At 40.8% G+C, this 12,144-nt stretch overlaps 1 protein-coding gene across 18 annotated transcripts in view; it reads left to right on the top strand.

Moving 5' to 3' along the window:
* Positions 1–1,050: 1,050 nt before the first annotated feature.
* Positions 1,051–12,144, top strand: part of SKAP1 (src kinase associated phosphoprotein 1) — a 299,393-nt gene continuing 288,299 nt past the window's right edge. For 7 of the 18 annotated variants that reach the window (XR_004430633.1, XR_004430630.1, XM_033183336.1 and 4 more), the window contains exon 1: positions 1,052–1,252. Coding sequence is in view for 11 of the 18 variants with exons in the window: in XM_033183336.1 (XP_033039227.1) it covers positions 1,093–1,252 (160 nt within the window). In the remaining 7 variants the exon portion in view is untranslated. Of the gene's footprint in view, positions 1,253–12,144 lie in introns of all 18 variants that reach the window. The other 11 variants (XR_004430631.1, XR_004430629.1, XR_004430636.1 and 8 more) reach the window with 4 other exon arrangements.

The raw sequence follows: 12,144 nt of genomic DNA, 5'->3' as shown, positions 1-12,144 counted from the left end.
CTCTGTTGCCCAGGCTGCAGTACACTAGGGTGATCATAGTTGGCTTTAACCTCAGACTCCTGTGCTCAAGCGATTCTCCTGCCTCAGCCTCCCAAAGTGCTGTGATTACAGGTGTGAGCCACAATGCCTGGCCTCTTCCCTCCTTTTCTTGTATTCAACTCCCTTCTTTTATCAGCCGTAGCACTTTATACCTTTTTCATGGCAGTGGACCTATTGTACTTTAAAAAACCTCTTTATTTTGAGAGAATTGTAGATTCACAGAGAGTTTAAGAAATAAGAAGAAGAAGACGAAATAATAATAGAGGAACTCCGTCTACCTTTACCCAGTTTCCCCCAAGGGTAACATCTGGTAATATTACAGTACCATGTTACAACCAGGAGACTGACACCAACTGTCCCTCGAATGAGACCGTGTGATTTTGTCCTTCACTTTCCTCCCTTCCGCAGCTCTTGGAGGGAAAGGGCTCTGTTCTCCTCTCCCTCAGCTTTCTCCCTGAGTTACCCCTTACTTTCCTCAGGGCCTTTCCAGCCTGAGGGAGAACAGCACAGTTCGGTTTCCTGTGTTCCTTGCTGCCACCCTGCCGCGATTCTCCCAAATGTTGGTGTGCTTATATTGCTTATTGGGAATTAATCATTTCCTTTCAACGTTGTGGCTTCCCTAAGAGCGAAGTTTTGCCCTCTTTTCTGGGGATGGAGATGTGAACTGGACAGGCAATTGAGGGGTGCTATGCTTGACGGGAATTGGATTCTGCCTCCCCGCACCCTACTTCAGGCACCCCGTGGTCTTTCAAATCTGCCACCGTGAGTTCATCTGTTCGGTGCTTAGGATAGAGTCCCCAAAGCCGTGGGTCCTTTGAGCCTTTTGAAGTCTTCTGTTTTGGTGGGTGCTGGAGGGGCGCACCTTTGGCCTCACATGGTGCAGTGCTTCTGGCACCCCCAATCCTTCTACCGCGGGGCCCGGGCGTGAGCGCCACGTGCGCCCACGCCCCGCGCCCCTTCCCGGGTCCCCGCCCGTCGCCCGCGCCACTTCCTGACGCGCCCCGGGACCCACGGCCCCGCCCCGCGGCCGGGCTGGGCGGGCGGCGACCGCGGATGAGGTACAGGTGCCTCGCGGCGCAGCCGGGTCGCCTTCCAGCCGGTCTGCCTCGCGACCAGGGCCCGCGCCCCCTCCCACCTCGCACACCGGCCTCTCTCCCGCCCAGCCAAATGCAGGCCGCCGCTCTCCCTGAGGAGATCCGTTGGCTCCTGGAAGGTAACGCCCTGGCGCAGGCCCCCTTAAGTGCTGAGCCGAAGGCAGAAAGGCGACTCCAGGCCTCCCACGGCCAGGCTTTCTTTTCAGCTTCGTCACTCACCTCCTTCTAGAACCTTAAGGCTTCTAGAGCCCTCAGCTCCTCAGAGCCATCTTTCCATCCTCTCACCTCAGGGCCCCTTTCACTCCCTGGAGTCCCACATCTTCTTTTTCCTTGAGGCACCTCCAGGCCTCCGCTTCACCTCCCCAGCTTCTACAGTCCTCAGGCCAGGTTCTTGGTCTCCCATGCCACCTTGCCTGGTCTTCGACCTGTCCCTTTCTCCGAAGAACTGCCCTACATCTGTAGGGTTTCCCGTCCCCCTCCTTCCCCAGACACGACTTCCTCACCTCTCACAGAAGACCCCAAACCTTCCTGCTTAGAGGTCCGCGAGGCTCTCCAGGGGGCTGCGAGGGGCTCATGGGATCCCCATGGGCCAAGGCCAGGTGGTTGATGTGAGTTTTTGTCAGTGCGAAAACCCCAGCCCTCCCTTTATCACCCTGCAGACGCCTAGGGGGTCTCACCCACCCCAAGGCAGGCTCATTCTCAGTATGGGATTTCCTCCTTTGCTAGAAGTGCCCCCATTGTGGTGTGTTCACCTTCCGACTACAGTGTCTAAGCGATGGTTTAAAGAGTTCTGGCCATCCCCACCAACACTCAGCACACACTGCCAACACTCCAAAGAGATGTCTCAAAGAGACGTTGCTAACGGGCAGTTTCATCTGCTGGGTTTCATGGTGAAAGTCACTTTTACTTGCTTTCCTGTAACTAACCTTCCAGAGAGGACAGAGGCCTGGAATCTGCAGTTGCATAAGGGTTCCAGGAGAAAACTATTCAGAATTAAGCCTTTTGGCATCTAAGTTGACATATTTGACACATATTTAACAGATGGCCTGCTTTGGGCAGGTCACACTTTTGGCAAGCAGTATTTTTTTTTTTTTCAGTTTTAATTGGTTTTATATTTCCATTACCTTGTTATCTTGGTATAAATGCCTCCTAATCAAATATTTGGCAAGTCCTTTTGGTCTCTGTTAGTAGCACTGTTTCCATTCTGGATTGCTTCTATGTAAAACCTGTCAACTAGATATTTCTTTTGAGGTGAGGTTTCCAAAATCCATTTTACTTATGATCAGAATAAATCTAAATTTGGGGGGTAGTGAACTATTTGCAGGGTAAAAGAGCATTATCTAAGTGTCTAAGAAGAAGCAATCCAGCCTTTCCCTCTGTTGTTGGTTTAATATTAGGCTTGTGAAGGAAGGCTGTAATTGTCTTTGGTTTCTAGGAGAGAAGGAACTGTGGCGAAAAGTTTAACTCTGCCCTTGCATTGAAAGATATAAAGTGGTTCTTTTTATTGGTATCTGTCATTTGATGAGAGGAAACCTATTTTATAAGCTTGTTAAACTATACTTCAGTTTTGTGTCTAGCCTTGGTAGAAAATTCCTTTTTATTTTCAGAGGCTTGCAATGAAATCCATTTCTTCAGCATTTTTGATGTGCTGTTCTTTATTGTTCAAAACTGACACTTTGGTAAACAACTCATTTCTGCACCTGCCACCTTCCTTTAGCTTAGATTATTTTCTTGTTAGCTGACTGTTTTTAATTGAAGTCTTCAGATCTCCTTCTAAAGCAGAACCTTTGTTTGCTGACAAGTAGAGCAGGGTATGAATGGAGATTAATTGCATGTCACATACTTCTGTATCAAGCTTGCTGTGTCTTAACAATCTCTGTTGGTGCTCAGGTCTTTAAAATATATGGAGGAGTCTGAAACCAAATTATAAGGAGCTTTGTTGGTTAATGTATTTCTTTAAGGCTTTTTTTTTAAAGTTTGCAATTAGAACTTGAACTGAAGTAGAGAAAAAAATGTAGTGTGATTCATCCAGTGATTCTAATGAAAAATGTTTGAAGAATATGTTTTTGAAAGGCTCCTGTAATAATAATAGCAACATATTGGTTACAAGTTTTATTTCTTATGGAACATAGTCCCTGGTGTAGACCGGGAGCGTTATTCATTGTGTTACAAATAATCTGTCGATATTAGAAGCCCAAATGGCCATCAATTTGTTGTTTGTTGCTATTTGTCTCCCCCACCACACACTTTTTAAGGGTAACAGTTGACAATTAGAAAAAATGGAGGTCCTGATCTCTATATAGTCACTCTGTGGGAGGGAGTCACAGGATATGAGGGCTGCAACTCTAGTGCTGCCACATGGCTGTGGGGGTGGAATTTCCATAATGAATTACTACTTTCATAAACCAAGGCATAAGCATTTGCACAGTGATTTAACACTGGACATCACAGCTATAACTTAAGCATTTATTTATTTATAACTACACAAGCATAAATGACAGGAGCATTTTTTGACATAATGTGTGTGCTTTTAAGAATAAAATATGTAAAGCATTGTGAATGGTTGATAACAAAATTTTACATAATGAAGAAGAGAACAGAAATTCGCAAGGCCTAAAATTAATTTTGTTTAAATATAAAATTGGAAACATTTGGAAATGTTTCATTTGACCTAGAAACCTCACTTCTAAAAATCTGTCACTGAAGTTAAAGGACATGAAGTAGTATATGCATGAAGATCTATCCTAAATGTTAATGAGTTGGGAGACTCAGGGTGATGGTTGAATGAATTGTGGGACATTTGTCTTACGGAATACTTCACAGCCCCTAAAAAGGTATTCTGTGGGTCTATGTATAGGCTTGGAAAGTGTCCATGGCATATTTTTAAGACTAGAAGGCAAAATGCATGATAGTACATGTAATATCCCATTTTTGCTTGAAAACCAAAAGACAAAACCAGAAAAGCCACATATGCTATAAATGTTTGTGTAAGCCTAGGAAGAAGTGAAAAAGAATATATACCAGACTGGTAACATTGGCTTCCTTGGGAGAAGAGTGAGAGTTTGGACAAGGGGAGGTTATTAATTTTTATTTCATACATCTTTGTGTTGTTTGAATTGTGACAATGACCGTGTATTACTTTTGTAAATAGGAAAAAATAAGTAGTAAGGATATTTAAAGGAAAAAGGAACAAAAGACAAATAGAAACTCAGAGAGGTCAGAGTGCTAACGGACCATTAACTATGCTTGTGGTCATGTTTTTCTCTTTTTAGCCCTGAGGGGTATGGAAGGTGGAGAAATTAAAAACAAAAAATGTTATCTTGGATTTCTGGCAAATATCAAAACAGTGTGAGGCTTCTAGAGTAACTCAGGAAATAGCTTCTTCAGATAGACTCTGTCAAGCTCTCATATAGAAATAGTAACTAGTACCCTATCAACAAATAAGTACTTCATAGATAAGTAAAATGAAGGGTGCTTTCTGCTTTATTGAAAGAGGAGGAAATATTCAGGTCTGTTTTCAAATAATAGAGCTTCAGATGTAGAAGTTATCTTTTTGTTTTTGTTTTGTGATAACCACGCTGAAAACAAAAACAATGAAGTGCTGGCAGTTTGCATAATCTTTGCTCCACAGATATAAACATAATCAGTCTCTTCTTCCTGGTCTTTCTAGCCCCGCTTTTGAAGTCAGAAGCAAAAGAGATGAGTATGAAGGAGGTGGAATAGATATTTCTTTGGTTTGTAGTTTGTCCTGTGTGATGGAATGGGGGCTACTGATATTACCCTGGTAGCTGATAGGTCCCAACTGCCTATATGGCACTAAATCCTGCCCATAGTATGAATTTAAGCCAAAATAACATCAACAACCTGGCTGCATGTAGTAGCAATTGCTGTGTTAATGTTGATTCTGATACGCCTATAGTTATTTATTTTTAAACTTCCTTGTAAAGAAGCAGTCATTAATCATTTCCTTCCAGATTGTTCTCCAGACCTGTATTGGTCAATGCAGCCAACCATAAAATCTGTTTCAGTATAGTAAAATTCCAACTATGGGGAACTCGCAGAAATGAGTTGCTCTGGATAGCTGAGGAGATTCTCTTTAAGCACTCTTACCTTTTTATTATAAACATTTGTGATGAAGTTTTTCCTCAAATGCATTAGGAACTTTTCTTCTTTAGCCAACCAGTCTACAGCTATCTTCAAATGAACCTCTTTAGAGCACTCTTTAACTCAAAGTTGTTATAGTGAATATCTATTATCATACTTTATGGAAATGTATTGTTTAGGAGGTTTGGCCATAGTTGCCCCTGACCTGCTTTGTAAGTGTCTGAGTCTGCTTTATATTTTTATTTTCGTTATTTTTTTCCTGCTGTTAGGCCAAGTCCTATCACTTTGCACCCTTGTCTGTATGTCTACATTCCCAGTGCTTCTGGAACATTAGATAACCACGTTAGTTGGAATTGAGATATATGTAAAAGAAGTTACAAAGGGCTTTCTTGATGAACAAAGTACCTACACCTTTAAATGTGGGATTTGTAAGATGTATTTTGGCTGCTTAGAATCTTTTTGCTTAATTTTTGAAACTGGATTGTCTTCCAGATAGGTGAGGCTACCACTCAGTTGAATTCTGAAAAGCGAGATATGACTATAGTTCTATTCCTTTTTTATATTAAAATTTTCTGATTACAAAAGTAATAATGCTCATTATAGAAAATATAGAAAACACGCAATAGGATACAGTTACTCAGAATCAATAATTGTTAAATTTCCATGTATTTTTCTCAGTGTTTATTATATGGATATACTTTAAAAGTTGGGACACATTTGTGCACAGGTTTGTATACTGATTTTTTCTACTTACAATTTTTCAATTGTTATTGTCTCCTGAGGGTTTTCTTTTCTTTTTGAGATGGAGTTGCACTCTATTGCCCAGGCTGGAGTTCAGTGGCGCAATCTCGGTTCACTACAACCTCCAACTCGCGGGTTCAAGTGATTCTCCTGTCTCAGCCTCCCGAGTAGCTGGAACTACAGGTGCACACCACCATGACCAGCTAATTTTTATATTTTTAGTAGAGACGGGTTTCACTATGTTGGCCAGGATGGTCTTGATCTATTGACCTCGTGATCTGCCCACCTCGGCCTCCCAAAGTGCTGGGATTACAGGCATGAGTCACCGTGCCTGGCCTTTCCTGAGGGTTTTCTTAGATCACTGCTGTGCTCTGGATGTTTGTGACTTGCCAAAATTTTTATGTTGAAATCTAACTACAAATGTGATGGTATTAGGCTTTGGGAGGTGATTAATGCCCTTATAAAAGAGGTCCCAGAGAACTGCCTTACTCCTTCCACTATGTGAGGACACAGTTAGAAGGTGCTATCTATGAACCAAAAAGCAGGCCCTCAGCAGACACTGAATCTGCCAGTGATCTAGACTTTCCAGTTTCCCACTGTGAGAAATACATTTCTGTTGCTTATAAGCTTCCTAGTCTGTAGTATTTTGTTATAGCAGCCCAAATGGAATAAGACAATCATTAAGTGGATTTTTTTTTCCTTCAAGTTATATATCCTATTTTTATTCCACAAATAGTTTTACCCTAATGTCTTAAAATAAAAATCGGGCCAGGCATGGTGGCTCATGCCTATAATCCCAACCCTTTGAGAGGCCGAGGTGGGAGGATCACTTGAGCCCAGAAGGTTGAGGCTGCAGTGAGGTAAGACTGCACCACTGTAGTCCAGCCTGGGTAATGTAGTGAGATCCTGTCTCAAAAAACGAACAAACAAGAATGTTTTTCCTGCTTAACTTGTTCATTTCTTACTTTTGGTACCATGAATTTTTCATCCTCGAACTCTATTTTATCTCTTAGATATTAAGACTGTCCTGTTGACCATAATAGCCACTAGCCACATGTGGCTATTTCAATTTAAATTATTAACTAAAATTAAATACAACAAAAAAAGTTAGTTCCTCAGTTGTGCTAGTGACATTTCAGCTGCTTAGTAGTCACAGCAGCTACTGTAGTGGACAGTGTGTAAAGTCCTGGTAGTTGATGATCTAGAATATAGTGCTGAGTGAATTTCTCAGGAAGGGTACTTTGATGATAGGCTTGCTGAGCCTCTGTATGTCCAAGAATGTGTCTCCCTTATTTCATATAAACTTAGCTGTGGGCATGAAGTTCTGGGGTCACACTTTTCCCCTTTCTTCAACCTCCCCCCAACTCAGCCTCTAAAAGTTGTGCCATTATCTTTTGGCCTTCAGTTTTGTGAAGGAGAGGTCTGATGCCAGCCTGGTATATTTCATTTATAATCCACTCCTCCCAGCTGGGGGTATATAGAATATTTTTCTTTGCTCTCAAAAATGTCACTAGTTAGTATCAAGGTCTTACTCAGACTTTTTAATACTTTTTTTTTGTTGTTCAGTAGCATGCCAGGAAGGCCTTTTAATAATTTTGCCTGGTATGTAGTGAACCCTTTTGATCTGTGGACTCAGGTCTCCCTTTGAGTTGGGAAAGTTTCTTCTATTATGCTTCTGCTCCATCTGTTTTATTCTGTCATACTTGGCTTTATAGCATACATATATTGGATTCCTGATATGCTCTCTCTGTTTCATCTTTTTTACTGTCTCATCTGTCATTGCTTTCATTATGGTTTTAAATTCAACATTTATTTATTTTTTAAAAAGTTGCCATGTATTCTTTCCTCATTATTCATTGTCTCATTTTCATTACATCTATAAAGTGCTGATTGTACATTTAATGACTTTTTGGATGTTGCTGAGAATTAGAAATTTTCTAAACATTTTTGTTCTTTAATAATAAATCTGCTTCAGAAGTAGGCATTTTCTTTAGTTCTTCAGGTGATCTTTTCTTTTTGAACATTAATGTTTTCTCATAGGTCCTGTATATTTTCTCTGTGTGCAATTTGCCTAGATTCAAATTCTAACTCTTCCACTTTCTTACTACCATTTACTCACTAAATAGACCATGGGCCTCAGTTTCTTGATCTGTAACGTTGAGATAATAATGGCACCTATCTGTAGTATTGAGATAATAGTGGTACCTATCTTACAGAATTTATATGAAGAATAAAGGAATGAATATTTGAAAAGAGTTTAGAACAGTATCTGGTATGTACTAAACACCATATAAATGTCTGATAAATAAAATTAAATTTTTTTTCACTTGAGCTATCCAGTTGACCTCTTTCGTTTGTTTTGGCAGCTGCCTTTCCACAGGAAAACTGCCAGGCATGGCCTTTTGCTTATATTGGTGGCCCATCCCTGTTTTTATCCTTTTTCTCCATTACGGGAGGCTTTTTTTTTTTCTTTTTGAGATGGAGTCTCACTCTGTCACTAGGCTGGAGTGCAGTGATCCGATCTCGGCTCACTGCAACCTCTGCCTCCTGGGTTCAAGCGATTCTCCTGCCTCACCCTCCCAAGTAGCTGGACTAAAGGTGCGCACCACCAAGCCCAGCTAATTTTTGTATTTTCAGTAGAGACGGGTTTTCACCTTGTTGGCCAGGATGATTTTGATCTCTTAACCTCGTGATCTGCCTGCCTCAGCCTCCCAAAGTGCTGGGATTACAGGTGTGAGCCACCACGTCCAGCCCAGCTTTTAGGGATTCTTCCAAAATCTCCATTTCTTTCCTTCAGAGTCTAGTGATCATTTTGATGAGAAACTTTATAGAGGAAGGGGAGAGAAAATTAGCTTCATTGCTTTTGTTCTCTGAATTTTCTATATGCTTATAGATTGCCAGGCATATAATTTTTCTACCCTGATGTTTCAGTTGAAATTTTGTTTTGTCACAAAGGGATTCTCTGAGATGGCACTTGAAGCTTTACCTAGTCTGTTTGTGTATGACCGAGCATATCAGGAAAGATATGTGTTCCTTACCTTGTTATAGAACACCCTGTTTTGTGGCTGGGCATGGTGACTTGTACCTGTAATCCCAGCACTTTGGGAGGCCAAGATGAGTAGATCACCTGAGATTAGGAGTTCGAGACCAGCCTGGCCAACATGGTGAAGCCTCATCTCTACTAAAAATACAAAAAATTATCCAGGTATGGTGGCAGGCGCCTGTAATCCCAGCTACTCAGGAGGCTGAGGCAGGAGAATCACTTGAAGCTGGGAGGCAGAAGTTGCAGTGAGCCTCCCGCCTCGTGCCATTGCACTCCAGCCTGGGTAACAGAGCAAAATGCGTCTCAGAAAAAAAAAAAAAAATCCTATTTTGTGTGTCTAAAACTAGTATTTTTGCATTAATTCCCAGTTTTTTAAAAAAAGGTCTATTCTCCTTCTCCCTTTTGTTTGCTAACATTTAAAAAAATGTGGTAGAGATATTCAAACTTCGTTCTGATTATCGTCTAGTGTTAGATGGGCTGCCTAGCTCTTTTGAACTAGGTAAGAGCTGCTCCCCATGGAAGTTCACAGCTCTCCTCAGGATCAGGGTGATTCTCAAAGAATATGCATTGTCAAGGTCAGCTTTCCCTCCAGGCTCCCCTGCTGCTATGCATGCTGTCTGTGTAGGCCCAAACCAGTGGTTGCCAAGAGGGGTGATTTTGACCCTGGGGGCTTTTGGCAACATTTGGAGACATTTTGGTTGTCACAGCTTGGGAGGGTGCTCCTGGCATCTAGTGGGTAGGAGCAAAGGATGCTGCTAAATTTCCTACAATACACAGGACAGTTCCTCCACAGTAAAGAATCATCCAGCCCAAATTGTCAATAGTGCTGAGGTTGAGAAGCCCTGGCTTAGATGTATTTTCCTTCTCAATTTCCACAAAAGCCTATTCACATGAAGTCCCTATGAGTATAGAAAACATCACTGGAGAATCAGGGGGTGCCAGGAGCGGGAGGAGGAGTTTACATTGCAGTCGTGCAAATGACTTGAGCATTAGGCATTCCTATTCCTAAATACCCTTCTGCCACCCCAGTTATCAGGCTATATCCTCTATTCTTTCACTTGATTTAGTTCCCAGCCTTATTCCTTCTCATTGTCACTTTCTTTCTTTATCCTATCTGAAGTAAAAAATACATATTTTTTTCCCCTGCCACATGAAAAGGCAGTTTAACTATCTGTATAGTTGTTTAGGTTCCCACCAATAGCCACACACAGCAAAACAAGTTATTTTCCCAAACAATGACAGTTCTTTCCCTAAGAGGAACTGTAGTACCAGTTATTAAGATAATATTTTTACCTAATTTCATAAGTATAATACTTAAACAGTTTTTAATAATTTTAAATATAGGAAAAATAAGGTATCAAGTTTTACCACCATCTGAGAATCTTAACATATTGACATAACTATCATAGATCTAATTTTTTCATGTTATAAGCCATTACACCCTACAGAAATCCTATAATTTCTGCTACATTTATTCATATTTATTTCCCCTGTGTTTCCGAGTTCATTGCTTGCTTTTCCAGATTGTCAGTGCTGCATTATAGGTTAGGTGATTATAACAGATGGATTTTCAGGTTTGGAGTCTTTGAGTTCCACTGCTTAATTTTACTATCCAGCATTTACATGGAAGATAGGACAGATCTGAGCTCAGGAATAGAGTGGTCTTACCATCCAGATAGCAAGTCTTCCTCAAGGCTGCTGGCTGTAATAAAATCATTTGTGAATTATTTAAATTCTCATTTACGGTCTCCTCCTAACATTGTTGACATTCTAATATGAGTATGTTATGGGAAAATAAAGTTTTTATTCAAATAAGAGAAGCTTTACTAAAATATATCCAATGGCACATATTTGTACTTAGTTTAACCAATATTGTAGTAGCTGGAATTAATTAAGGTATTATATATTATAAATCTAGTATGAGAAATATGCTGGAGTGCATAGGTAGCTACAGAAAACATCTATTCACTGCATTTTAATAAACCTTCTTAAATTACATTTCTTTAAAAATAACTTTTCTGGCCAGGCATTGTGGCTCACTCCTGCAATCCCAGCACTTTGGGAGGCTGAGGCGGGTGGATCACCCAAGGTGAGGAGTTCGAGACCAGCCTGGCCAACATGGTGAAACCTCATCTGTACTAAAAATATAAAAATTAGCTGGGTGTGGTGGCGCATGCCTGTAATCACAGCTACTCTGGAGGCTGACGCATGAGAATTGCTTGAACCCAGGAGTTGGAGGTTGCACTGAGCCAAGATAGTACCACTGCACTCCAGCCTGGGTGGCAGAGTAAGACACTGTTTTGGAAAAAAAAAGAAAAAGCCCCCCAAATTCTTTTACCTTTTTGTATGAGCCCTTTTATCCATTCACCCATCTATTAGGTTGGTGCAAAAATTGAGGTTTTTGCCATTATTTTTAAATTGCAAAATCTGCAATTACTTTTGCAACAACCTAATGTTTCTTTCTCCCTCTCTCCCTCCCTCTCTCTTCTTTTCTTCCTCTCTTCCTCCCTCCCTTCCTTCCATTTTTCTCCCTTTCTTCTTAGTACTTTAGGTATGACTCATATACCACTTAACTTAAGTGTTAAAACTGGTTGACTTAAACATATATATACACCTATGGGACCACTCTCCAGATGAAGATACCTTATCAATATACACCCACACCACCTTCCATCTCCCTAGAAAGTTTCCTTTCCAGTCAGTATTCCCTCCCAGAGCTAATCACTGTTCTGACTTCTATCATAATGCAATCAGTATGTACTTTTTTGTATCTGTTGTCCACATAATATTTTTGAAATGTATCCATGTTATTGTGTGTATTGGTTTGTTCCTTTTTGCTAAATAGTATTCCATTGTGTGAATATTCCACAATTTGTTTATCCATTCTTATGCTGATAGACAATGAGTTGTTTTCAGTTTTTGACTATCATGAATACAGCTGCTATGAGCATTCTTGTATAACTTGTGAACATAAGCACTCATTTATCTTGGATAAATATATCTAGGAGTGGAATTACTAGGTCATAGGGTAGTTGTATGTTAAACTCCAAATACTTTTCTCAGGTGATTATACCCATTTTCCATTCCCACCAGCAGTATATGGGAGTTCCTGTTGCTCCATAT

This window comes from Trachypithecus francoisi, unplaced genomic scaffold (assembly GCF_009764315.1).
Source record: "Trachypithecus francoisi isolate TF-2019V2 unplaced genomic scaffold, Tfra_2.0 Lachesis_group20, whole genome shotgun sequence".
NCBI lineage: Eukaryota > Metazoa > Chordata > Mammalia > Primates > Cercopithecidae > Trachypithecus > Trachypithecus francoisi.
Note: the sequence above shows the minus strand (reverse complement) of the source record. Positions and strands in the feature narration are given on the sequence as shown.